Below are 25964 nucleotides of genomic sequence, written 5' to 3'. Positions count from 1 at the left end.
CCGTTTGGCTCTTTTGCCATCAGAATTATTGTCTAAAGGTGAGGAAAGATGTCCAACGGATTTACTTTACCAAATGGACCATCCCAGACTTGCCGTAATGGTCTATTTGATTCACCTTTTATTGTTTATTTTATTGTTTATTTTATTTTCACTTGCTAAATACGGGACAGACTTGAATGAGGAAAAGAAAAGGGAGAAAGGAAGAGGGGGGGAAACAGTGGAGAAGAGGGACGGGGATAAAGGGCTAAAAAACAAAAAAACAACTAAATAAGCAGACAAAAAAAATACATATCGATCACCTGGATCACCTGTTGAGAAAGAAAAAAGAAAACAAGCAGAAGAGAACAAGAGTAATAGAATAAACAACATCACAATGATATATGGGAATATGACAGTAAATACTAAATGTTAAACATTATTGTGCAGCACATAAGATCAACAGAACACAGTGTGCTTTGAGGTAGGAGCCAAAAAGGGTGTAGTTTGTGTGTGTGATCACCCGTGTGTACACCTGTGAGCATGGACACGCTTGTTTTTTTTAAAAGGTTCCTTCATGTAATGATCTGCTAGAGGGTGTGGGGGGGCCACAGCCCCGTCCTCCAGGGCATGAAGCACGTATGGAGGAGATCAAGACTCCAGACATCCAGAGGCCCCCAGAACACAAGAGACCAAGGAAGACCAACAGAGGGGCAGCCGCGCCACTGTCCCAGAAAGAACTGAGGAGAGTCCCAGATGAGGGCTCACTCAGCAGCCGTGGAGCAGAAGCCAGGGGGGGTTGTGTCCGTGAGCTCTGCCGGCAGCCAGCTGTGCCTGAGTGACCGAGCCCCAGGCCGAGAGGCCGAGGGCACCCCACCCCTGAAGTGGCCCGAGCGAGCCCCAGGCTCCAGGTCCCAACAAGCAGCCACCAAGGAGTGAGCCGGTGTGTACCTGGACGCCCATCCCCGGACACAAAGAACCACCAACGCACCGATGTCTGAGGGAGTCCGCCACTGGCAGGGGAAGTGGTGGTAGGGGGAGATAGGCCTCCAAACCTTGGAGGGCCTGAGATGTCCCCAGAGAGGTGGCGTCTGATACCCAACCTGACATATAGACACAGACATACAGGCACACACAGATACAACATCCATTCCCACCCTCATGCTCTCATATGCACTTACTCCACACTCAACCAACGTGGAGACAGACATAAAGAGACGCTGTACACACGATCACACTCCCCAAGCGTACTCTACAAACCGGGTCTAGGTACCCTTGCCCCTGGAGGGGGAAACCTATATGTATGTGTTATGAGAGTGTGAGTAATGTGAATGTCTAAGTTGTGAGATAAAATTGAGGCACAAGAAGCCAGAAGGGGACAGAGGGGGACGGGGGGGGGGGGGGGGGGGGGTGTCTCCCCTGCACCCTGGTGACACACCTTTACCCCCAAGGCCCTGCATGTGTGGGTGGTTGTGGTGGAGCGGGAAGAGGGAAGGAGATGGGGAGGGAAGGAAGGGAGGGGCAAGTGACCCCTCCCTGGGGCCAGCTCCCCTGCTGACCCCAGTAGACCTTTGGCTTTTGTTACAGGCTTTTTCTGTTACAGGAGGGGTAAATCTGGGATGTCCTTTGGGAACATGGTGGGGTTTCCTTATCCTCACACTCTTTCCTTTCCCCAATCTTATAAACAGTACATTTCCATAATGACTGAAACCAGCCCACTGAAGGAACAATGGGCTGGGAGGTCAGTTCCTTGATCATTAGTTACTCAATTAACCACTGACCAAAACCCACTGACCAAAGACCACTGATCAATGGCCATGAGCAGCATTCACAGAGAGTTGGGGAATGGCTGCAATCACAGCATTGTAAGATGGTGACAGATGTACCCTGTCAGTTCCTTAATCTTAATTATGCAAATTCTCATGACAACTTTTGGAGATTTACTTTCCTGGATGATTGAGAATGTATCAAGACGCAAACAGCAATGTTACCATGTTAGTATTAATGTACACTAACACCAACCTTTTCTCATAACAATTAACAATTAACGTTAGAATTTAAGAGAAATCATCATCACATCTGAGGCCAACATTTAAAGTGAAGCGCTTTCTCATATGTTCTTTAATACATAAAATTATTTTATGTATTAAATCATATATGCTGTGTGCACGCAGCCAGTTACAGTCATACATATTTTCAGAAGCTTGTATTTAATCTGTATAAGAAACAGTCATATCAAGCAGCATGCAAATTACACATTTATTGAGAAAATTACGTATTTTTATTGGAAGATCATGAGGGAGGAAACTATATGGTTCTCCAAAAGAGAAAAATAAACCAAAACTCCATGTTATGGAGTTGACAAGGTGCTGACGGTGGAGACACACTAGTAGAAAACAAGATATTATTTCTTTCAAAATGACAATTAAACCTTAACAACCTTTGTAATATCACAAGACACATCATAACAATTCTGTTTTTGCACATGTCAAGTTCTACATCTTAATAGTTCACCAGCCTACTACTCCTTGATTCCTAAAGTTCTCTGTGGTTGTGTGTTTCGACCCTGCTGGACTTTCTCTCCTTTTGTCTCTGTGTTTTCTTCCAAAACCTTCTCTTCTGCCTTTTTTCTCTTCCTTTCAGATCACTGGTGTTCTTTATTTCTCCATCTTTCCTTTATGAGAAACTCTTTCTTCAGCTCAGGCTGGCTGTTAATTTTGTCTCTTTCTTTTTTGATCCTCCCTGTTCCTTCTCTTTCGTTCCTCTAAGGGCAGCTTCCCCTTTGCCATTCTAGCCTGAAATGTACCATTTTGTAATTACTATAACTTTTCTGAACCTTATGCTTTTTCACAGATTAAGGATGAATATTCACAACACAATTATGCATTAAGCAATAGAAATGCTATCCGGCCATTAAGTTTGATGTCATTAGCCATTTCCAGGTCCAAACTCCGCTGCAGATCCCAAAGTCAAAGGAACTCTGCGGCATCACTGAGAGTTACAAACTGTCTAAATTCCTTCATCTTTAATAAAATGATCAGTGTGTGGCTCTACCAGGTGTAACATCCAGGCATCCATGAAAACAGAATATATGAAATTTAACAGAGTTAAAGTTAGATTGCTTGTTTCCACCTGAACATGATACACCAGCTCTGCTATCACTTCCAACATAAATGGAGACAGAAAACTAAACAGCAGTGACTATTGTCAGGTTACTGAAGTTGGGCTAGCTGGTATGTAGTGATGTGCCACGTGATCGCTGGCGACACAGCTGTGTTAGCATAACATAAACACAGTGAAGCTGGAGGATGAATGCTAACACTTTTCCACTTGATAAAAGTTAACGTGAGGGTTCCCGATGGTTAGGCTGACAGTGATCACTGGCTGTTTTTAGGGGCTTGTTCAGATGTAATAGAATACGATAAAAAGCATTAAAACATTTTAACAGCACAACAGGCTTAATAAACACAGAGTAGTTTGGGCCCGGAAGCAGGAAGCATCATCACTTAAAGATCAACTCTCGGGGCAGAGATAGCTCAGTTGATGTCACATGATCGGAAGGTTGGGCGTTCAAATCCAACGAACAGAGGCTATCCTGGGTTGGTAGCTGCCCACTGCATCACTGAGTGAATGGGTTAAATGCAGAGGACTAAGCATTTTCCTACAGGATTAATAATGTATACACAAACAATGAGATTCAAGATAAGGCAAATTTGATAATATTTGACACATCTGTGAAGCAGAAATATCAGTAAAATACACAAGAAGTAATATGTCTGAAATATAAATAAAAAATTACTTAATATAAACGGTGAACAGCAGACTTTTGTGACATTTGTCAACACCATTAGAAAAAGGGTCAACACCGTCAGACAAAAATCCTGATGGTGTGGACATTTGATGGTGTTGACAAAATACCCGACTTTCTCTCATAACACATGTTTTTCTGACAGAAGCCATCTTGTTTTTCATCAGTTGCTTATGGCCTCAACAATCTACCTAAATTAAGCTCTTTTTACAAGAAAAAATAATTAAATCTTGGATTAGATCGACTTTGGTGTTGACGCACTGTGGTTGTGACACAGAGTTTTATCAGAAAGGTGTGCAATAAATGAAATAAAAACAAACAAATTATCACAGCAGTGACCTCATGGCATGTGTATCAAACAGGAAGTGGTAAAGGGGTCCTCAGAGTGTTAGCTGCCCACAATAATTCCTGATTTTTTTGTACTTTTGAAAAAATCTGACGGTGTTGACAAAAACTCTGGACACGATTTTAATCACTTAAAAAATATTTAAAAATAAATTTTCAATTGCATATTTTGATATTATATAAGGTATTGACTTAAATACTTAGTGACGAGAGCCATGATGTTTAATTTTACATTACTTTTAATTTTTTTTCTGTATTTTAATATTATCACACCTGCTTCTGGACAATGGACTTTTAAGGTACTGGTAATGTATTGTACCATTTAAAATAAATATATATTTATAAAAAATGCAAAATCATAGTTTTGTTGTATAAACATTGCCTTGGTTTGTCTTTTAGGCAGTTGGGTTAACACTTGTATGCATATTTTTAACCACAAAATTGGGTTTTATCTGCCGGACATGTTTTGTCCCTTATATCAAGAATCACTGCTGTGGCTAAACTGTGTTTAAAAAAGAGAAAAAAGAAAAACATCTGCAGATGTTATGTGATCTGAAACTTTTTACATATTATCCATCTTACCATCCGTTTTTATTCCAGTTGTGCAATTCAGGGTTGGGGAATAAAAATGCAATAATGTGAGTTTTCTTGCTAGAGCGTGTCAGGAGCATTTAGGATCGCTTGGAGGTGAAAGAGGTGATTTATTTAAGCCGGTAAACAGGAGAGTAATTTTTGCATGATGACTAATATTCATGCACAATCTTCTCTAGTTTGGATGAGGGGACTACACACACACAGATCAGCTATGTCCCTCTGATGATCAAGATTAAACTGCAGCCTGGTGCTGCCATCTACTGACACTTAATGGCAACAACAAGCCCTCCAACACTGAAAGATCATCTGAAAGCATCTAGTACTTTCAGATCACATAGTACAAACTAACTTTATATATTTATTTTTTAGAAATGAAATACTTATATCTCCACTTTTAAAGTGTAGTTTACACAATTATTATCATTAACTTCAAATTTCATTTTCTGCATACTTTTAATTGTGATGCTTTCAGTAACAATGTAATGATGTTATGACCTCATCGGTGCCCTCCACAGAAAGCGGAGATGGTGAGATTTAAATAAATGCACATTTATGAAGAATCAACATGCAACGTGTGATAAAAGAGTAACTGTTCTAATCACAGTACAAACCTACTGGCCATTTTATTATGTACACATGTCCCACTGTTTGTTAATGCAAATATGTGAGGAGCCAATCACATCACAGCAGCTCAGTGCATTTAAACATGTAACAGTGTAACAATGTCTCAATCTATATTCCACACACACACACACACACACACACACACACACACACACACACACACACACACACACACGCACACACACACACACGTTACAGTTATTTTGTGTGTCAGACTCTAACAGAATTAATATTTTATTTAATATTTCACTGCTAATTACTGGCCAATCACATTAGTTGGTCATATATAAGTAGTAGGTGCTGTCTGAGCATGTTGCAGCCTCCGGTCACCTGACTTCCCTAGCTGTCACATAAGCCTCCCCTCCGTGCATTAGGTTATAGCTGGAGAATCTCCTGATGCTGCTTGTCTGAGCTACTTTACAGAAGTGCTGCTGCTTTCTTTACTTCATGTGAGTTCGCGGGAAGCGAAGGAAACTTTTTGCGGAGATTCTGTCATGTGTAACATGAAGACATGATCTGACAAAAGCTGAGAGGTCTCTAAGGCTGAAGGAAGCTTAGGGAGAGAAACAAAATACACAGCCTTGGAAAAACAGTTTGCAATAGTTAGTATGGTGACTTTACCTGGAGGCTAGTGAGGAAATCTACCATGATGTAGGACCGCAGCTGTCTGGACCAGTAAACCAGCAGGTGGTGAGGTCAGTGACTTGGTCTGGGCACAGACTGAACAGGCAGAAACATACTGATGGACTTCACAAATGAGGGTTGGCCATCAAAACATCCTCTGGAGGAAGGGGCTGCTCTGATTGTAACCTGGGATACAGTTTGGTGTGTAAATGGTAAATGGACCAGTTCTTATTGTACTCTGAGTACTCGAATTTGCCTCTTTCACCCAAGCATATTTTCTCTAGGTTCTTTCTCCATGTAAGAGATTCCTATCTAATATTCATACTCTGATGGAGCGGACGGGGATCAAACCACCAACCTCCAGGTTAGTAGGTGACGGGCTCTACCACCTACCACCATCGTACAGGTTCAAAATCAGGAAATCAAAAACAATTCACCTCTGAAAGACGAAGAACACACATTCATTTATTTCCTGGTTTATTCTGGTTCCAGGATTTGAATCCACCTGCTGTTTGGACCCTTTCTCTGAGGAGTCTGCATGTTCTCTCCGTGTCTGTGGGGGTTCTCACTGGGTAGTTTCTCAGGGTTTCTTCAAACAGACCAAAGACCTGCATGGAGTTTGATTAATTGGTGATACTAAACTGGCCCTGGAGGGTGAAGATTCTTGGGTTTCTTTTTTAAATAAAAAAATTAATACTGCTGTCACGTGGCCAAACAATTACTACCAATAAGTGACAACAGAGCAACTTTGAATTGACTTTATTCTATTGTCAGTATTATTACACGGGTTCATCGTTTTTTAAACGATGAACCCGTGTAATAATAAAATAAAATGGCCAGCACAAAAACTGCTTTGCACTCAGTTTGCAATTTTGTAACACACACTTTGCAAAACTGTAGGCACAATTCACTGCACAACACTCAATTACCAAATTTCCAACACACTCCTAGCAAAAGTATACACATGTATGGCTATCATTAACACTAACTTGCCAACTGTCTGGCACACTTTCACATGTGAAAACTTTCTTAGATAATTCGTTCACTTTGCAGTCAGCCTAAGCACTATAATACAGGTAAGCTGTGTGTGCGGAGTACAATGGAGGGAAAAGAAAGAGTGAGAAGTAGAGGAGGCCGAGGAAGAGGACGTAGAGGTGAAGAAGTAGGATGAAGAGGACGACAAGGACAAGGAGGAGCAAGAGGAAGACGAGGAGGGGGGAGAGGAAGCATGTTCACTGCAGACCAAGTAACCCATATAGTCATTATGACGATTGCAAATAATCCTATACTTGGAAATAAACACTTGTGTTTGTTTTGATGTGTTTGAATAAACACCAGTACTTGAAGTTTGGATCCCTCTATGCTTATGGATCTATGACAGAAGTATGAGCTCAAACTGACATAGCCTACCTTGTGCACAGAGAAAGCAAACGCCAGATGTGTTTTGTATTCATACCATCAGTGTGCAGTTGGCGCATTGTGTGCTTAGTAGATGATGGCTTGTGTGTACTGTTTGATACGGAAACACCATTTTTACGAAGGTGTGAAGAGTTAATCTAGCTGTGTTTGCTTTTGCAAGAGAACTACAGTGTTTTGATAATTGGGTGACGGGTTTTCTTATTTGTGTGAAGAGTTTTGCAAAATTAGCCAATAGTTGCAAAAAAAGGGCTTAAGCAATCAGAAAAAACTGTAAGATGCTTTTTGTCTGGATGGAAATCTCTGTAACCTGTAAATGAATGACCACAAGGGCATCATCTGGGTATCTGTGCCATCCTGGACTCCACTCACCTGCTGCACATCTCTGCTGATTTCAGGCTGGATCGTTGTACTTACTTCAAAAAGTGCAGCCCAGGATCTTTCTGATGTATCTTTCCTGTGTTGCCTGGTTCACTTCCTAATCGTTGTTCTCCATCTACTTTGTATAGACCTTCCTGGACCTCCGCCTGTCTGCCCTGGACCCTTTCTCCAAATCCCTGGAACCCACTCGCCACATTCACTGTATGAACATATCTCACCCGGTGCTGTAAATAAACCCTTTTCTCCTTGCACAGCTCCAAGTCCTGCATTTGAGTCCTGCCCAGCAATCCTGTGTTTGCAATCAGATCACATAGTGAAAAACAGCTTTTCATATTTAAATTTAAATTACTTACAGTTTTTTCTAGTATCAAACAGGAAGTGCATCAAACAGGAAGTGGTAAAGGGGTCCTCAGAGTGTCACAATGATTTGAATTTTTTGTACTTTTGAAAAAATCTGACGGTGTTGACAAAAACTCTGAACACGATTTTAATCACTTAAAAAATATTTAAAAATAAATTTTCGATGTCATATTTTGATATTGTATAAGGTATTGACTTAAATACTTAGTGACGAGAGCCATGATGTTTAATTTTACATTACTTTTAATTTTTTTTCTGTATTTTAATATTATCACACCTGCTTCTGGACAATGGACTTTTAAGGTACTGGTAATGTATTGTACCATTTAAAATAAATATATATTTAAATAAAAATAAATATATATTTATAAAAATGCAAAGCCATAGTTTTGTTGTATAAACATTGCCTTGGTTTGTCTTTTAGGCAGTTGGGTTAACACTTGTATGCATATTTTTAACCACAGAATTAGGTTTTATCTGCCAGACATGTTTTGTCCCTTATCTCAAGAATCACTGGAACACAAACACTTTCTCTGCTTGTGTTTATCACTGCCAGCGCAGAGAAATGAAGTAAACTGAAGTAAACTTAATGCCATTCTGTGGAATTGTGCACAGGAAAGGAAGAAAAATAGTTTTCTAGCTGTCAGTTTATTTTTGTCATACTTTCACCGTGGTTCCTGATGAGCGTTCACTTTTTTTTTTAGTTTTTTTTTAGTTTTCTTAGTTTGCATCCATTGATCTCTTCATATGTTAACTATGAATGTTAAGCAGAATTAAAGTATATTTAAGTTGAACTTCAGTGAATTTTACTTGAGTAAATGTTACTGATAATCTTCACTCTTCTGAAAGGATGCTTTACATTGTTGCACAGTACTGCATTTAATAACTTTTTATATTCCTATAAATGGCTTGAATTTCTCACTGGATCACTACATCTAAAGCATCAAGTTCCCTTTACCTCGGAAATGAGACGTTCACCAAGTTCAAGCAGAAGTAAGTGAGAAGGTCAGAAAAAAATGAAACAATAAAACAGGCTTAGTTTGCTCCGTAGAACGGGAAACTCATTCGGATGTCATTAACAGTACGGCACTGTGCCTGCATTGTGTAGGCACATTATGCACACCGCGGCGACACGTTCACGGAAGGAGGCGGCGCACGGCTCAGACACAGACGCAAACAGTACAAGCAAAAATGGCAGTCCCACAGGTTCACTACTGCGCATTGCACTAGTGCAGGCTGATGGATGGAAGTTTGATTGGAGGTAGATATCAGTCACGAGAGGCTGATGTAGTGTTGTGATTCGATAGTTCAGATTTCCTACTTCCTTTTCAAAGACAATGCATCTGAAAGCGCCAATCGCATAAGCGAGAGAAGTGCTTGTTTTCACGGGAAATAACTTTCAGTACCTAATTAATTAGTCAGGCTTTATACTGAGGCTCAGTCATTTACAGTAAATACCAGCGCCTTTGGACAAGTGTCGGATCATCAGCACTAACAAGGAAATGTCTACATCTCTCTGCTGTTTCCTGTCTGTGGGGCTCCTCGTGTTTGTCTCTGCAGGTGAGATTCAAAAATTTAGAACCAAACTATTTCCCACTGAGGTAGAGAAAAGTAAAGGAAATCACTGTGGGTTTTCTATTGATTCGTGGAGTTCACGTCCGTTAATGTAATGCAGGTGTAACCAGTAGCGGTTTTAGATACGGGCGACACGGGCGGTTGCCCGGGGCGGCATCGTGGTGGGGGGCGGCATCACGGTGGGGGGCGGCATCACGGGCAAGAAAATAAATAAATAAAAATTGCTCGTATTCATGCTGTCCCGACATCATGCCAGCGCATATTGGGGATGGCATAGGCACCCATCGGTTTTCTATCGCACATTTGCTGGGAGTAAGGGCGCTCTCCGTTTGCGAGGTGCACCTGCTGCTTGTGTAACCCCTGGTCAGCTTCTCTTTCCAGCGCTGTGTGAATAAAACTCTCTGGACTCGAAGTGGGTAGAGCTCAGGCGTGATTTATTCCCCTGCAATAACATGGGACATGAATAACCATGGGTTTCAGCAACAGGATTCCGCCCAAACACAGCGAAAGCTTCATTGCTACTAACTATAGGCTTATGATCGTATAGTGGAACTCTTAGTTTTCCCAAATAAATAAAAACAAATATTGATTGAAAAATAAAATGGCAACAATACTTATCACGGAAAATAGAAACATTACTGCGTTGTTGTTTAGATAACAAAGAAAAATTAATTCACTTAAATGCACATTCATGTAAATATAAATAAACCAAAGCCAAAATTCCCTTTTACGTACAATAGTAAATGGAACAATGCTGCCATCTACTGGGCAAACTTAATAAGCAATATGTCTTAAACAGAATTAGCCTGCAGCTCAACCATATACATGTTTCAAAGTACACATACCTGCAATAACATGGGACATGAATAACCATGGGTTTCAGCAACAGGATTCCGCCCAAACTATTGAGAGAAGTTTCAAAATTATTAGACACGACAGCCTCCTCTAGCTGTTAGCCGCTAGCTCCACGTGTCCATTTTTCTTACCGTCTAATCTATTAACTGCAAAACACGGTCATAAACCTGAAATCTACTCAAATACTACCGTATGGGCAGTTCATGCAGTTAGTGCACTGTCATATTAGCTTCAATGAGGATTTTCAAATATGTTTTAAACTCATGCTCTGTGAGAGCGGACGGAGAGGAACTTACCACAGCGAAAGCTTCATTGCTACTAACGATAGGCTTAGGGGGTAGCCCGTTTACCAGTAGCAGACTTCCGCTGCGGATTTTCAAAATAAAAGTTCCAAAATAAACCCATGGTTGCGATCCCAAGTTTAACAGGAATTTAACAACAACAAAACCATATCCATTCTTTTACATCGTTACATACACCCCCCTTAAATTCTGTTAAACTCCAAACCAGTTCAAGGGAGTATCAAGGGCCAGAAACAAAAGAACTATGAACAGCAGGTGCTTCGGGGTAAAATCGATACACTAATATTAATCATTGTCGATACAGAATCCTTTTATATAAAAGTGTCGAGACATTGGGTGGTACCAAGCCCAATACCTTCAACAGACTAGAGAAGATGCCATCTACACCTCCTTAACATCACATATAAGAGCACCCGAAATAATACTCCAAATCACATCCTGGACCACACAAAAAAATAAGTCGAAAGATACATGAAACCAAGTCAATTCCCTCAGAGCTAAAACATACTAGTCAGAAATGCAAAAACTGACCCTGAAACAGAAGAAGTTTCCTCAACTTTCTGCGCTGCCATCTCACAAATCAGTCTCTTGGGAGGCCTAACACTTCTCCCATACCTAGTGATAGCTAGCCCATCCATGCCCGCCTGAATAGTCTGAGGCTGTGTGCAAATAGCAAGATCTAAGTCAACATCAGCCATGGGAACCACAGGAGCCACGGCAACAGGTTCAGAGCCTTGACGGAGAGCAGCATCACTGATCACGGGAGCAGGCAAGGGGAATTCACTAATGGAGTTTTCAAACACTTCAGCATTAACTTCAGGGGGTGGGTCCTCCGCTGCGATAGAGCCACTGCTGGGGTCCACAACGCAGAGAGAATGGTGTCCCACGTCGAGGGAACCTTCAACTTCCACTGGCTCATTAGCGAGACCCTGTATCTCTGGCGTTTTCAGCAGCCAGTCCAGTGTCCTGTCATGATGATCCATCTGTGTTGACCTCACAGACCCTTGGTCATCTCCACTGTTCGGGTTCCCTCCGTCCAAGTCAGCACGGGAGGCCAGACTCCCTTCCACACCTAAGCCCAGGAAGTTAACAGGGAGAAGGAGGTTCCTGTGTACAACTCTTTCCTTGCCTGTGTGGCTCTCTCTTATCCTGTACACATTGATCCCAGACCTAACTGACACAACATCATAAGGCGTGGGATCCCACTTGTCGGCTAACTTTCTTTTTCCCCTTTCACCACGATTGGCCAACAACACTCTATCACCTACAGCCAGAGGTGAGCCTTTGACTTTGCGGTTGTAGAGTCTGGCATGGCGCGCTTGCTCGTGAAAAGCGTGGTTCTGGGCAATCTGTGAGGCATCAAACAGGTCTTTCCGCAACCGTGAGACAAACTCATGGTGGCTGATCACATCATCATTTTGCAGCACATGTTGGAACATCATGTCAACAGGGAGGCGTGGGACTCGCCCAAACATGACATAAAAGGGGGCCAAACCAGTCGTCTCATGCACTGTGCAATTGTAGCAGAACGTGAGAGTGCGTAACATCTGAGGCCACCTAGCCTTGGCTGTAGAAGGGAGAGTCCTCAGCATATTCCCAAGTGTCCTGTTGAACCGTTCAGTGACCCCATTGCCCATAGGATGATATGGCGTAGTATGCGATTTCTGCACACCTGCCATCTCTAAGAGGTCCTTCAACAGTCTGCTCTCAAAGTTTGATCCCTGATCCGAATGAATCCTCTTGGGAAAGCCATAAACACAAAAGAAATCATCCCACAACCTGCGTGCGACATGTTTTGCAGACTGGTTTCGGCACGGGAAGGCATGTGCCATCTTGGAGAAATGATCGGTTACGACCAGGACATCCACTTTCTTATTATCGCTGAGCTCAGCAGTCCAAAAGTCTATGCACACTAGCTCCATCGGCTCTGACGTCTGGATGTTCTCTAGTGGTGCACAGGCATGAGGTTCAGGTGTTTTTCCAACCACACATCTCTCACACTGTCGAACATGGTTGGTTATGTCTCTCTCCATCCCGACCCAGAAAAACCTCTCACGGGCGAGGGAAAGTGTTCGTGCCTGGCCCTGATGGCCTGCATTATCATGAAGGCTGAGGAGGACTTGAACCTTCAGGCTATCAGGAACAACAAACTGAAAAATCTTTCTACTCAAGCGGTGATGCCTTATCACCCTGTACAGGATGCCGTTCTGTACTCTAAGCTTCTTCCACTGCCTGAGAAGTCCACCAACACCACCTGGTTCTGAAGCTGCTTCTCGCCTCGTAGCCTTCCTTTTTCTTCGCACATAGAAAAGGACTCTGTTTATTGCCTGATCTTGTTGCTGAAGGCTCGAGAGCTGGCTTTGAGGAAGAGGAACGACCGGGTCCACCTCAGGGAGCTGTGATAAAGGTGGGTTGACATTGGTCAAACCATGGTCACACTGCGCACTCAGCACAGCTGACACCTCATCAGCATCGATCGAACCCCTCTCGCTCTGAAGGTCGCACTCAGAAACCGAGTCTGGTGAGTCTGGCTCTGTGTCTTGAACAATGTGGCAGTTGTTAGTCAGCCGAAAAGCATCCTGCACAGTACCTCTCACAACCCCGTTGACCTCATCTAGCAGGGCAACATAAGGTTCTTTCAGCAAACGATGACCAATACATGACTCGACAAATGGTTCACGGCTCAAAGCATCAGCAACTGTATTTCTAACCCCTGGCACATACTTTAGATCAAAATCATATGCCGCGAGCTTCGCCACCCATCTCTGCTCACAAGCATCTAAACGTGGCTTTGTCAAGATGTAGGACAAGGGGTTATTGTCTGTCCAAGCAGTGAAGTGCCTTCCTTTCAGCCAGTGGCTGAACTTGTCACACACGGCCCATTTAAGCGCCAAGAACTCTAGTCTGTGCGCTGGGTAGTTCATCTGAGACCGTGACAATGTCTTGCTGGCAAAGGCAACAGGTCGAGCCACTGTCTCGCCAGGAGAAACCTGTGAGAGTACTGCCCCGATGCCATCAAAGGAGGCATCAACCGCCAGGATGAAAGGCTCACTAAAGTTGGGATGAGCCAGGGTGACAACATTAACTAGTTCCATCTTGAGCGTTTGAAATGATGTGCGACATGCTGATGTCCAGTCACTTGGTGTCAGAGATGGTTTGGCAGAGGGTTGCTTCCTGAGCTTCTTTCCTTTCCTCCCATGGGGAATTGCCTGTCGTCCCGAAAGTAACCTAAACAAGGGCTTGGCCTTCGCAGAACAATCAGGGATGAAATGTTGGTAATAGAGGATCATTCCTAAGAAGGACCGGATCTTCTTCTGGGAGGGAGTCACACCATCGCTCTCCATAAGCTGTTCTTCCCTGATGTTGGTAATGGTGTTAACCTTGTCCGGATCAGTTCTCACACCATCCGTACAAATGACATGTCCAAGAAATCTAACTGACCTCTTAAGAAGATGGCATTTCTTAGGGGCCAGCTTAAGGTTGTGACTCCTCAACCGAGAGAAGACCATCTCAAGACGCTGAAGGGCAGTTGCCTCGTCAGGCGCAAACACCATCAAGTCGTCCAAGTAACAAAGCAAGCTGCTGAAATTCTCGTCACCAAAGATCGACATCATCATTCTCATGAATGTCGCCGGACTGTTCGACAGGCCCTGAGGCATCCGGTTGTACTCATGGAGACCAAAGGGCGAGGAGAATGCTGTGTATTTCTTGTGAGGCTCGTAGAGAGGCACATTGTAAAATCCAGAGGTCAAATCCATTGTTGAAAAGAGAACATTTCCACTGAGAGCAGCCAGGGCGTCGGCTTGGTGTGGCAGCGGGTGCGCGTCTTTAACAGTCTTTGCATTGAGCCATCTGAAATCAGTGCAAATGCGCAGGCTGCCATCCTTCTTCCACACCAAGACCAGCGGCGATGCATACTCACTGTTCGACTTCCGGATTATGTCCCTTTCTTCCATCTCATTCAGAGCAGTTCTTAGCTTCTCATACTGACTCGGCGGTACTCTGCGATAAGGCAAACGAAAAGGCTTCTCATCCACAAGGTGTATTTTGTGGACAAAATCGGTAGCTTCTCCACAGTCCATTTTATCCTTAGAAAAGATAGACTCATACTTTTCCACAAGCTGCAGAAGCTGATCTTTCCATCTGTCAGACACCTCACAACTGTCTAAGTCCAAGTCTTGTAGTCCTAGTCTGTGCAAGAGTTCCTTCCTTTGTTCAACAGACCTTATGGGAACAGAACCCTGTTCAAAAGAGTGGCTGTTAGACATGATCTTTTCAGGGGGAGACAGCTCTTCAACTGCGACACAGGGGTAGACATCAGCGATTTTACAGTTCTTCCTCAGAATCACACGCTTGTTGCTGGGGTTAATCACCTTGAGAGGAACCCATTTGTCACCCCACAATGATGAGACGGAGCGGCCAACCAGGATGTCTCTGGGTCTACACCGTGACTGTGTAGGCTCAACAATAACAGTGCAGCCTGCTGATAGAGGTGAAGAGGGAGGTAATTTACCCCACACAAGGTGTTCCTGAAGGGGTTCCAGCGTAACACGCTGTCTCAACTTCACTGTGCCAATCTTATCAGGCACCGCCCCTCCTCGCCAACGCTCAACATTGGAAAGCATGGATAAAAACTGTCTACAGTCATCATTGGTGACATCACCTGAAATAGATACAAGCCTCCAATACTCATCCGTATTCTTCATTACATGAATCAACGACTTAATAGCGTTACTGCCAATAATCATGTCGTCACTTTGGCCTGGAATAACCAGCGTGGGGATGAGCAGCTTGAAACCATAAAGAGTCACTTCCAAATCACAAACTGCTTTAGGTTGGAACTGGTGGCCCCCAGCACCAACAACAACAATGTCATTAGCTGGTTCGAGCTTCAGATCAGGGCAGGACTGTAAAAGCCGCGTAGCAGTAGCCTCACTAATAGAGCACGACATAGAGCCACTGTCGATCATGGCTCTCAGTGAAACTCCGCCCACAGTCCCCACAGTCGTATAAAACAAACTGTCAGATTTCTTAATTCTTTGCGTCATTTGGAAGACAACTGTCGTACCAGGTGGCGAAGTGGAGCACAGAGATTCATACATGGATCCCAGGTCATCGCTGTCGCAAGTGGGAGAGTCACTCAGATGATCCACACTTTCCTCCCTCAAATGTGGATCAACTAGTTTTCCGACCGTCGAGGGGCAGAAGACGACGAGGATCCAGGACACGCACGCCTGGTGTGGTCAGGTGAGTGGCACAGAAAACAGAGTTTGTGATCTCGGCAGTGCATGAAAGCTGTGTGCGACATATCATGACAGACGGAGCAGGGCTTATCATGTAGGCCCTCAATCCTGGAACGTCTGGAGTTAGGCCGTGTGGTCAAACCAGGCTGAAAGGATCTTTGCAGAAGAACCTTCTCAAGCATGCCTATGAGCCGCTCCAAAGCAGCTGAATCTGTCGACTGTGGCTGAATGTGCTTCTCTGTTGGCTGGACAGGCAACGTTGTTGATATCTGCTGCGTATTCACTGCAACTCTCTCGGCCGTCGTGCTGCTTGAGTTCAACGTTCCTCCAGAGTGGGACTCACACAGGATTTCCTGGACCTCATTGGCTGTCCATTTATCAATTGTCTTTGATCTAAAGATCATGGCAAGCTCAGGGGAGGGACAGTTTTTGATGAACATTCGGGTGACCTCAGTGCTGGGGCTACCCAATGCCTGTCCTCGTTCCTTCAGGCGCTCAACAGCAAGATCAACAGCACGGTGCAGCCTAAGCCAGTAATCGAATGCACTTTCGCCTTTCCCTGGGAGAGTGGTGTAGAAGTCTGCCAGTGGAAGAGGTGAGCACTGAGCAGAGTCAAAGTGTCTCCTCAGGATTCCAAAAATAGCCTCAGGATCACGTGTGACATCTACGACACTGTTTCTAATGCCAACCTGGACCACATCCTTAGCCTTGCCTCTCAAATGAACAAGAATCTCCTCAGCCTGTTCTTCGGGTCTCAGACTCCCCAGCTTTATAAAGGCTCTCATCAGATCCTCCCACTCTCTCACAGAAATGAGATCAGAACCATCCCCTCTAAAGCATGGTGGGTCCTTAAGCTTCCTGTGGGACACAAATTGCACCGGCGCAGCATCAACAGCAGATGTAGATGACACAGCATGGAAAGGTGTGGCCGTAGGTGCAGGTAAGGGGGTACTAGCAGACGGGCTGAGCTGGGTTAAGATACTCTGCGCTACTCTCTGACCAACCAGTTGGATCACATCCCCCATCTGACTCACAATCTCCGTGGCAATAGTATCTGGGTTAGGAGAAGGTGAACTGTTGTTCTGAGACGTGTGTGACACATGGCTAGGGGGAGGGACAACAACCCCTTCACTGGACTGGGGCCCTGGGATCCCCTGACTATCCCCCCTAACAAAACCACGCCCACTAACAGGAGTGTCATAACGCAAACGCAAAGGGGAACATAACAACCCCCTACCCCTACCAACAACATTAGGAGTACTCGATCCCTCCTCTGTGATGTCCATCACAACAACTAGAATAAAACAAAAATGCTATATATGCTCCTTTTTAAAAAAAAATGTGTCAGAAAGAACAACAATGAATCACAAACGTGCAGCGCTGAAACTGGCCCACGTTGCTGAGAGGAGTCCACCGTCCAAACACTCGATTGACGGCTCACGGCACCAATGTAACCCCTGGTCAGCTTCTCTTTCCAGCGCTGTGTGAATAAAACTCTCTGGACTCGAAGTGGGTAGAGCTCAGGCGTGATTTATTCCCCTGCAATAACATGGGACATGAATAACCATGGGTTTCAGCAACAGGATTCCGCCCAAACACAGCGAAAGCTTCATTGCTACTAACTATAGGCTTATGATCGTATAGTGGAACTCTTAGTTTTCCCAAATAAATAAAAACAAATATTGATTGAAAAATAAAATGGCAACAATACTTATCACGGAAAATAGAAACATTACTGCGTTGTTGTTTAGATAACAAAGAAAAATTAATTCACTTAAATGCACATTCATGTAAATATAAATAAACCAAAGCCAAAATTCCCTTTTACGTACAATAGTAAATGGAACAATGCTGCCATCTACTGGGCAAACTTAATAAGCAATATGTCTTAAACAGAATTAGCCTGCAGCTCAACCATATACATGTTTCAAAGTACACATACCTGCAATAACATGGGACATGAATAACCATGGGTTTCAGCAACAGGATTCCGCCCAAACTATTGAGAGAAGTTTCAAAATTATTAGACACGACAGCCTCCTCTAGCTGTTAGCCGCTAGCTCCACGTGTCCATTTTTCTTACCGTCTAATCTATTAACTGCAAAACACGGTCATAAACCTGAAATCTACTCAAATACTACCGTATGGGCAGTTCATGCAGTTAGTGCACTGTCATATTAGCTTCAATGAGGATTTTCAAATATGTTTTAAACTCATGCTCTGTGAGAGCGGACGGAGAGGAACTTACCACAGCGAAAGCTTCATTGCTACTAACGATAGGCTTAGGGGGTAGCCCGTTTACCAGTAGCAGACTTCCGCTGCGGATTTTCAAAATAAAAGTTCCAAAATAAACCCATGGTTGCGATCCCAAGTTTAACAGGAATTTAACAACAACAAAACCATATCCATTCTTTTACATCGTTACACTTGCGGCGCAGAGAGGAGATGGCGGGGCGGCGGGGGATTCTCTGGCTGGCTGGAGCAGCATCTAATAACCAACTCGCAAAATAAAACAAAATAAAAACAAAACAACAAACACGAACACCAGACATCATGATACAGACTTATAATCTGCACCGATGTTTTTCTATACATGAAAAGTGATCGCGAGAGCCCTCTGTGCGCCTGCTCGCTGCTGAAGTCAAAGTAAACTTTATTGTCATCTCCGCTACATACAGTCCAGTATATAGAGAGACGACGAGGCTCCCAGTTACAGCAGTGCAAGTAAACGAACAATAAATATTTAAGAGTAAAAAAATTAATATACACTTTAGGACTCGGGGTAAAGGGATCAATAACAATTTAAAATGTATATTTTATATTTTGTTGATTTAAAGTCTCACACACAACCCGTTTTCAAAGTTTAAAAAAAGAGAAAAGAAGAGGAGTGTAGCGACTTCCACAATCGCTAGAGGGCGGGGGCTGAGCCTGCCTATTTGCCTGACGCGCTGTCAACTTAACGCAATAATGCGAGAGGTGGAATTGCTTGCTTGTTTATTAAAGTGCTTGAAAAGTTTACAGAGCAACGTGATCGGCTCACGTTTCAAACTCTTAAAACATCACAGGCTCTAATGCAACAAGGGGAAACTCGTTGTGCAGCGGTCAACAAAAACTACGGCTACCCAGCCCTCCTCTCTGTCAAAATCAAACCAGTGAAAGCAGTGTTGCCAACTCCTCAGTAAGGAAAATCGCTATTGGTTGTCCTAAAAGTCGCTAGAAGTCGCTAAATGACGTCTACGCCTAATTTGCATAATTGGTCATGCTAATCTAATTGTAACCCTAATTGTGTTGTTGGAGAGAGAAATAACATCGTGGAAGAGACATAAAGTGAGTAAAAAAACGTCCTAAATGCATTTAGAGTTTATTTAGAACTACAAATTAAATTTCTTTTAGCAATTATTGTTTTTTTAATGTCACAATTCCAACCCTGCTCCTTTGCCCGGGCTTGGACCGGCAAAAGTGACCCGAAATAGGCACTCTGGTGGAGTTACTTTGTGTGTGTGTTTATAAGTAGTTTTAAACCTTGTGATCCACAAAACAGCATAAGAGTAAAAGAGTAAAAGAAGAACTGACAGCACCCGCTGCTTGTTGAGAGTAAAAGCGATACGCGCTTTCACGTCTTTTTTAGCGACTGTTTTTTAGAAAAAAAAAGTCGCTAAGGGGTCTGAAAGCTTGCTAAATATAGTTGGCAACACTGAGTGAAAGACAGACTTACAACGCCCTCTTAATGTCACCGGTGTGACAGAAATAAAGAAGTGTGTTGTGCAGGGCTGCCTGCTGCACTGCAACATGTGACATTTATGCTGCACTTTAATGTTGATAACATGTCGTTAATTTGACTGTTGATTTTGATTATTTAGTTTATTTTATTTTATTTTAGACACTTCTTCCATGTTAAAAGCCCCGCGAGCGCACAGGCACAGCAAGTGTAGGGGAGGGGCTGGTGGCTGCCAGTAATAAAAATGAACGAATGGGCAGGTTTCACTCCTTGTACGGCCATCGGTCAACGGCTGTACCTAGCCATCTCTCTCTCTGTCATACATGTGTGTGTATATATATATATATGTTTTATTCAGGATCGCTGGCCCTAATCTTAAACTCAGAGGCTGGTGAACCCTGACTATGACATAATCAGGGTTGATAGGTTATGTTTAGGATAAAACATAACCTATCAAAGTTCTAAACTATATATGTGTATATGTAGGCTACATGTATGCGTACATCCACGCTCACACTATGATAGTAAACAGTAGACCGACAGTAATAATAATGGATACTTTATTGATCCCCATGGGGAAATTACTTGTTTTTCTCTGCATTTGACCCATTCACTCAGTGAAGCAGTGGGCAGCCCACTAAGCAGGCGCCCGGGGAGCAGTGTGTAGGGACGGTACCTTGCTCAGGGGTACCTCAGGGTAGCCGTTAAGTGGATTCGAACCGCCGACCTTCCGATCATGGGGCGACCACTTTACCTACTGAGCTATCCCTGCCCTAGTAGACACTGATGTGAGTTATTCAATATTTTGCACAATATTAATTGAAAGAGATATATTGTTACGAGATATCTAGATAGACATAGATATATATGCGGTACAGTTTGCCCGTGGGCCACTCATGCTTGTCCTGTTGTTGGTCCTTCACTGAGCTGCAGATAAAGGTAAACTTATAACATACAAATAGCTGAAGTGAAACCGGTGTTTAAAACAATGAAATGTTTCTCTGTGAAATCTGCTGTTTCACCCTCCCTGTTTGGACCGATTTGTCAAACAATCTGCATTCATCCACTGCACAGTTTCATCCACGTCAATCATTGTGCACTTGGGATTTGGTAGCACTGTATAGGAACAAATTTGCAGAGACTGGGAACACTTTTCTGTAGGCTCATCATAAGCAAATCCCAAACAGTAACAAACATGGTTAAATTAAGCAGAAAGATGTCAGGTGTCTCACCGATGTCATTTGCCAAAGCTGCAGTTGAAAGTTAATTAGGCTTTGGGTCTCCTGCAGTCAGAAAGCTTTGCTGTGGAGGGGTCTTTGAAAAAATGACGTGCATAGTTTAGTGGCTTTGAAACTGATTATGCAGAACTGAGTCAGGGTCACTTCCTTTCCTGTGTGGAGATTTGTAGACGTAGACAAACACAAGAACACACTGTATGATGCTGCACACGAAATCAGAAAAGTCTGCTATCAAAGCTTAGAGATCTACTATTTTTGTTGTTTGTTTGTTTTGACAGCATTTTTTGTATTTTGGGATTTTTTTTTCATGCTAAATATTAAAGTCACAGTGCTAAGAGAAAGGAATGTTAAAATAGTTTGTAATTTTTCTATAAAACATTATATTGACAGAGTGAGTAAATCAGAAATACACTAAGAGGCTTCATAAGAGATTTGGTTCCTGAATTTTTTATTCTCTGACTGTTGTATTTATTTTGTTTCACAAATTACACTGTGAGCAGGTGTTTATGTTTGTACTCATCACACTCAGCGCACAGTGAACAGTTGTACTTTGACCTATAACCTCTCTGCTTTGTATTGTTTCCTCTGACAGACCAGAAAACCATCACAGCTGAGTCTGGACAGAATGTCACTCTGCCATGTCGAGCTCTAAACTACAGCAAGATCCTAACTGTAGAGTGGCACCGACCTGACCTGCAGCCAAAATATGTTCTTTTATTTCGCGATGGAAACATTGATCCAGACAACCAGCATCAATCTTTTAAGAACCGGGTGGATCTGCAGGACAAACAGATGAAGGATGGAAACGTGTCTCTGATTCTGAACGATGTGACGATTAATGATACTGGAACATACGAGTGTCATGTCTTCCTGCAAGAAACAAGCTCCTTGCAGTCCATCACAAACATCACCCTGAAAGTTGATCCTCCAGGTGAGTGAGCAGAGTTGTGTGTGTGTGTGATCAGAGGTGAAGCTGCTTCCTGGTTGTTGATGTTTGTTTCTAAAGATGTTGTTGATGAGACTTTGTAGAAAGCAGCTGGTCTGAGTGATGTGATCAGAGTGCAGTAGATAATGTCTGACAGCAGTTTGAAGAGGAAATGGATTCTGTTCTGTTCTTCACTCATCACCTACCTCAGTGTTTCCCAACCACTGTGCTGCGGCACACAGGTTTGTCGTGGAAGATGATCTGGTTCCACCTGGTTGGTACTCTAAGAAAATGGCGTGACTGGCAGAACAATTACATTCTCTTCCACTAGAGGGCAATGCAACCTGCTCTGATTAAATGTGTCGCCAACTGCCAGTAAAACAGAAGACAGAGGAAATTACATAATTGTCATGCTGTGAGTGTGACAATGCAGCGCATAAAAGCAATAAATATTTGAAAAGAACCATGTGTCAATCTTACCTGGATCCTGGAGAAAATCCCAACACAGATGAAGGCCCTAGCACGAGATGTGGTCAGAAGAAAGCAATTTAAACAAAAGAAAAGGTATCCTGGGGACAAGTCAAGCCACTTCTGCTATGCAGGGAAAGAATTATCAACATGCTTTTCGTGACATTTTTGTTTGGTGGTGTGCCGTGTGATTTTTCTAATTTGAAATATGCGCCGTGGCTCCAAAAGTTTGGGAAACATTGATCTACCTGACAGCTAACATCTCACACCTGTTTCTCACCTGCAGGTCAGCGAGGAAGATCTGTTGGACTGAAAGGCAGTGTGCTAGTTTTAGGTCTGCTTTTTGTTGTTGCTTTTGCATTTTAGAGAATAACAGCGACAGGATCCGTACCAGCCTCCTGCTGAACCACAACAGCTTTGAAACCTCTCAGAACTTTTTCCATCTGAACTCTGACCCATGAATTGATGATGAACATCGAACACGTCCAGAGTTGCTTTGATGTCAAATTTCTCTGACTATCATCAAACCTGTTCAGACTGTGCCAGTCTCTGTGCTGTCTGTCAGAGACTCTGTGAACTACATTGTTTGTTCATCTTCAGTTTCCATAGGATTTGTTTACAATAAGAAGGAACTTTGTAAATCAATCAATGAATTCACTGTACAATACAAAATCATTATCCTAATAGTATAGTAGCTTGTAGGTTTTCCGTTCCTCTCAGCCTCCAATTTGTTGTTCTTTATACAACCTGAATTCAGGAAAAGTTGTGATGTTTCATAAATTTGAACAACATGAAAGCTAAGACTTTCACTTGATATGAGCCAATAACTTATTCACAACAGAACGTAATTAACATAAGAAATGTTTAAACTGAGAAGTTTTACAATTTAATGCACAAAATGAGCCCAGCATCTTTGATGACATGGAGGAGCATAAGTAAATACATTATGGGCAGGTTGTATGTTTGGAAAGAACTATGAATGCTAAAAGTGCTATAAAGGTTTTAGAGCAACATCTGCTACCCTTCAGATGATGTCTAGTTCAGGGAAGGCCGTTTGTATTTGCCAATCTTTCACCTATAGAGAACATTACAGATGCATAATTAATTAAATGCACAAACTCTTCGGCAGATGAAAACCTATATCAGGCAAGAATTGGACTGAATTTCCAAACCAAAACTCCAGAAAGTCATAACTTCAATGCTCAGACATCTTCACACTTGAAAAGAAGAGGAGATGCTACACAAACAGGCCCCTGTTTCAACTACTCTGAGACCTGGAGCAAGCATCTGATTTGAAATGAGCTCATTTAGTGCCTGAAAGTATAAAATCTCAGTTTAAACATTCATGTTATCAAAGTCAGCTTTATTGGCAAAAACCATATGCTCAGAGCACACAGAGGAATTTCAAATTGCAATGCTCCCACAGCCCCCAGCCCTCGAGATAAAAAGATAGAAATACAACAATGTTATGTACAACACAATGCAATATAATACAAAACAATCTTACATAAACAAAAGTGTCCAACACAATCAGAGTGTTATTCATGTTCTGTTGTGAATGAAATATTGGCTCATGCTTTTTGAAAGTCTTAGTTTTCATTTTGTTCAAATTAAATTAATTAATTAATTATTAAATTACTTCTCTGGAATTCGAGTTGTATTTTTGCTTTTTACATTCAAATATGAATAAACTTTTTTTTTTATCTGTAATTGTATGTTTTTATAAGAAGTCATATTTTGCTAATAAAGAACTGTTAAAGCTTTCTTCTTTTTTTTTTTCTCCGTTTCTGGTGATTAGGGCAGGGTTGGTATGCATTTAGAGTGTTGTTTTAGCTCAGAGGTCGGTAACCTGCCCTCTTCTAGCTTAGGCTGCCGGAAGCTTTCGGGGTAAAAAAATATATATATAACTAAGACAATTATAAACAAACTATTTTTATATTTATTTATTCTATACGCAGTTTTATTAAATGTATTAATAAAACAAAAATTGCAAATATCCACCCCGTCTACCACACCTCTCGCTCTCCCGTGTTTTCCCTGCCAGTGGCTAATAATGAGAGAGCTCCAGCAAGCTAACCGTGGATTAATCCGAAGAACAAAACTCTTGGGGGAAACTGGTGTGTAATTCTCTGTTTGGACTGATTCATTTGCTTTCACCACTTATTACGCTGACTTGCCCGATGTTTAATAACATTTTTTTAATTGCAGTGTCGCGAGACGTTTCCAAGTTTGCTGAAAAGCACCAAGAGACAAACAAAAAAAGAGGGACTGGAACTGCTAAGCAGACCAAATGCTTTTTTTAGACCTTGTTCAATAGAAATGCAATTATTGCTGCTAGTTTTCTGGTAGCCCATGAGATAGTAAGACACAACATCCATTCACCGATGGAGAATACATAAAAACATAAACAATTCATAAAATTATCAGTGCACCTACTCTCACATCAAATATCTTGCTGCAAGACAAAGTCTGGTGGCTGTCAAAGGGAGAGGGGCTAAAACAATTTGCTGCGAGCGTGAAACATGTGAAAACTTGCGCTTCACCTACCGAACTGGAAACCGCAGATTGGCTTGAAAAGTTGCACTTCGTGTGTTGGGGGAAAACTGCAAAAGACCCAGGAGAAATAAAGACACAATGAGACAAGATTACTTTTTATGCTTTAACGTGCGCACGGGTAAGCTGTCCAGAACAACTCACACCGTGAACAGAGGCTTTGCACTCTTTATAGGAAAAACAGTGAGAACAGGATAAGAAAATAATAAACAGATAAAATAAACAACTCCATATGTGGTGCTAGTCTCGTCAGCAGAGAGCTGGGAGAAAGATAAAACAATCTAAAACAATATGTCCCAAAACAGTATGTCTTTGCTGAGAAAGTCTAAAAGGATAATTCTAAACTAATCTAACCATAGGCAAAGGGCAGACAAAAGGCATCTTTGTACATTTAAAAGAAGGTAAAGAAACATAGAATCATTTTTCCTGTAACATCGTGGTAGATATAAGATGTCACCATAACAAGCAGAATGAACAAAAGGAAAAATGGTTCTCAGGATGTTTTGGTGTTCAAGCGCAAAATCACTTTTGAGACTACAGAAAGATACCTTCTCTCTTTTCCCCTTCCCGAGAGAGCTCAGAGCAAGCAATCACATAAAATGTGAGCATTTGCAATATGCAATCATAGTAATGTAAACTGCACTTGGGAAAAGATTCAGTGAAATCAGAAAGGTGAAAGAAAAAGAAACATTATCCTTTCCTGGTGATGGACCCATCACAGTGAACATATCCGTATTTACAGGAGTAAAACTGGGTGATCTTGAATGACCTGTGTAGTATGTTAACACTATTGGAAGTAAAAATAACTTGACTCCAATTTTGAAAACAACTTTTTTTTTATAAAGCTCTGACTTGTATTACGATTCTGTGGTCTGGGAGAGAGTCCTGTAACTGTGTCTGCAAAATACAGTATATAATGACCAATGTTGGGCAATTAATTATATAGTTACTTCTTCAAA

At 42.3% G+C, this 25964-nt stretch overlaps 1 protein-coding gene and 1 long non-coding RNA gene across 5 annotated transcripts in view; one reads left to right on the top strand and one right to left on the bottom strand.

The window, feature by feature from the left end:
* The window catches only part of LOC146713075 (ICOS ligand-like), an 88847-nt gene extending 64631 nt beyond the window's left edge, over positions 1-24216 (top strand). For 3 of the 4 annotated variants that reach the window (XR_014919091.1, XR_014919092.1, XR_014919090.1), the window contains 2 exons: positions 21652-21990; positions 22739-24216. Coding sequence is in view for 1 of the 4 variants with exons in the window: in XM_085452432.1 (XP_085308558.1) it covers positions 9631-9688; positions 21652-21990; positions 22739-22818 (477 nt within the window). In the remaining 3 variants the exon portion in view is untranslated. Of the gene's footprint in view, positions 1-9334; positions 9689-21651; positions 21991-22738 lie in introns of those variants that run through there. The other variant, XM_085452432.1, reaches the window with a different exon arrangement.
* On the bottom strand, positions 10121-18529 carry LOC146713076 (uncharacterized). The gene is made up of 2 exons (XR_014919141.1): positions 17476-18529; positions 10121-10605 (listed from the first exon to the last, which is right to left on the bottom strand). It is a non-coding gene; the product is annotated as an uncharacterized LOC146713076 (long non-coding RNA).
* Positions 24217-25964: the final 1748 nt, after the last annotated feature.

Source organism: Copadichromis virginalis, linkage group LG3, assembly GCF_057382275.1.
Source record: "Copadichromis virginalis isolate Kocher_CV1m ecotype Utaka linkage group LG3, C_Virginalis_male_GT1.1, whole genome shotgun sequence".
NCBI lineage: Eukaryota > Metazoa > Chordata > Actinopteri > Cichliformes > Cichlidae > Copadichromis > Copadichromis virginalis.
This window is presented reverse-complemented; position numbering and strand designations above follow the sequence as displayed.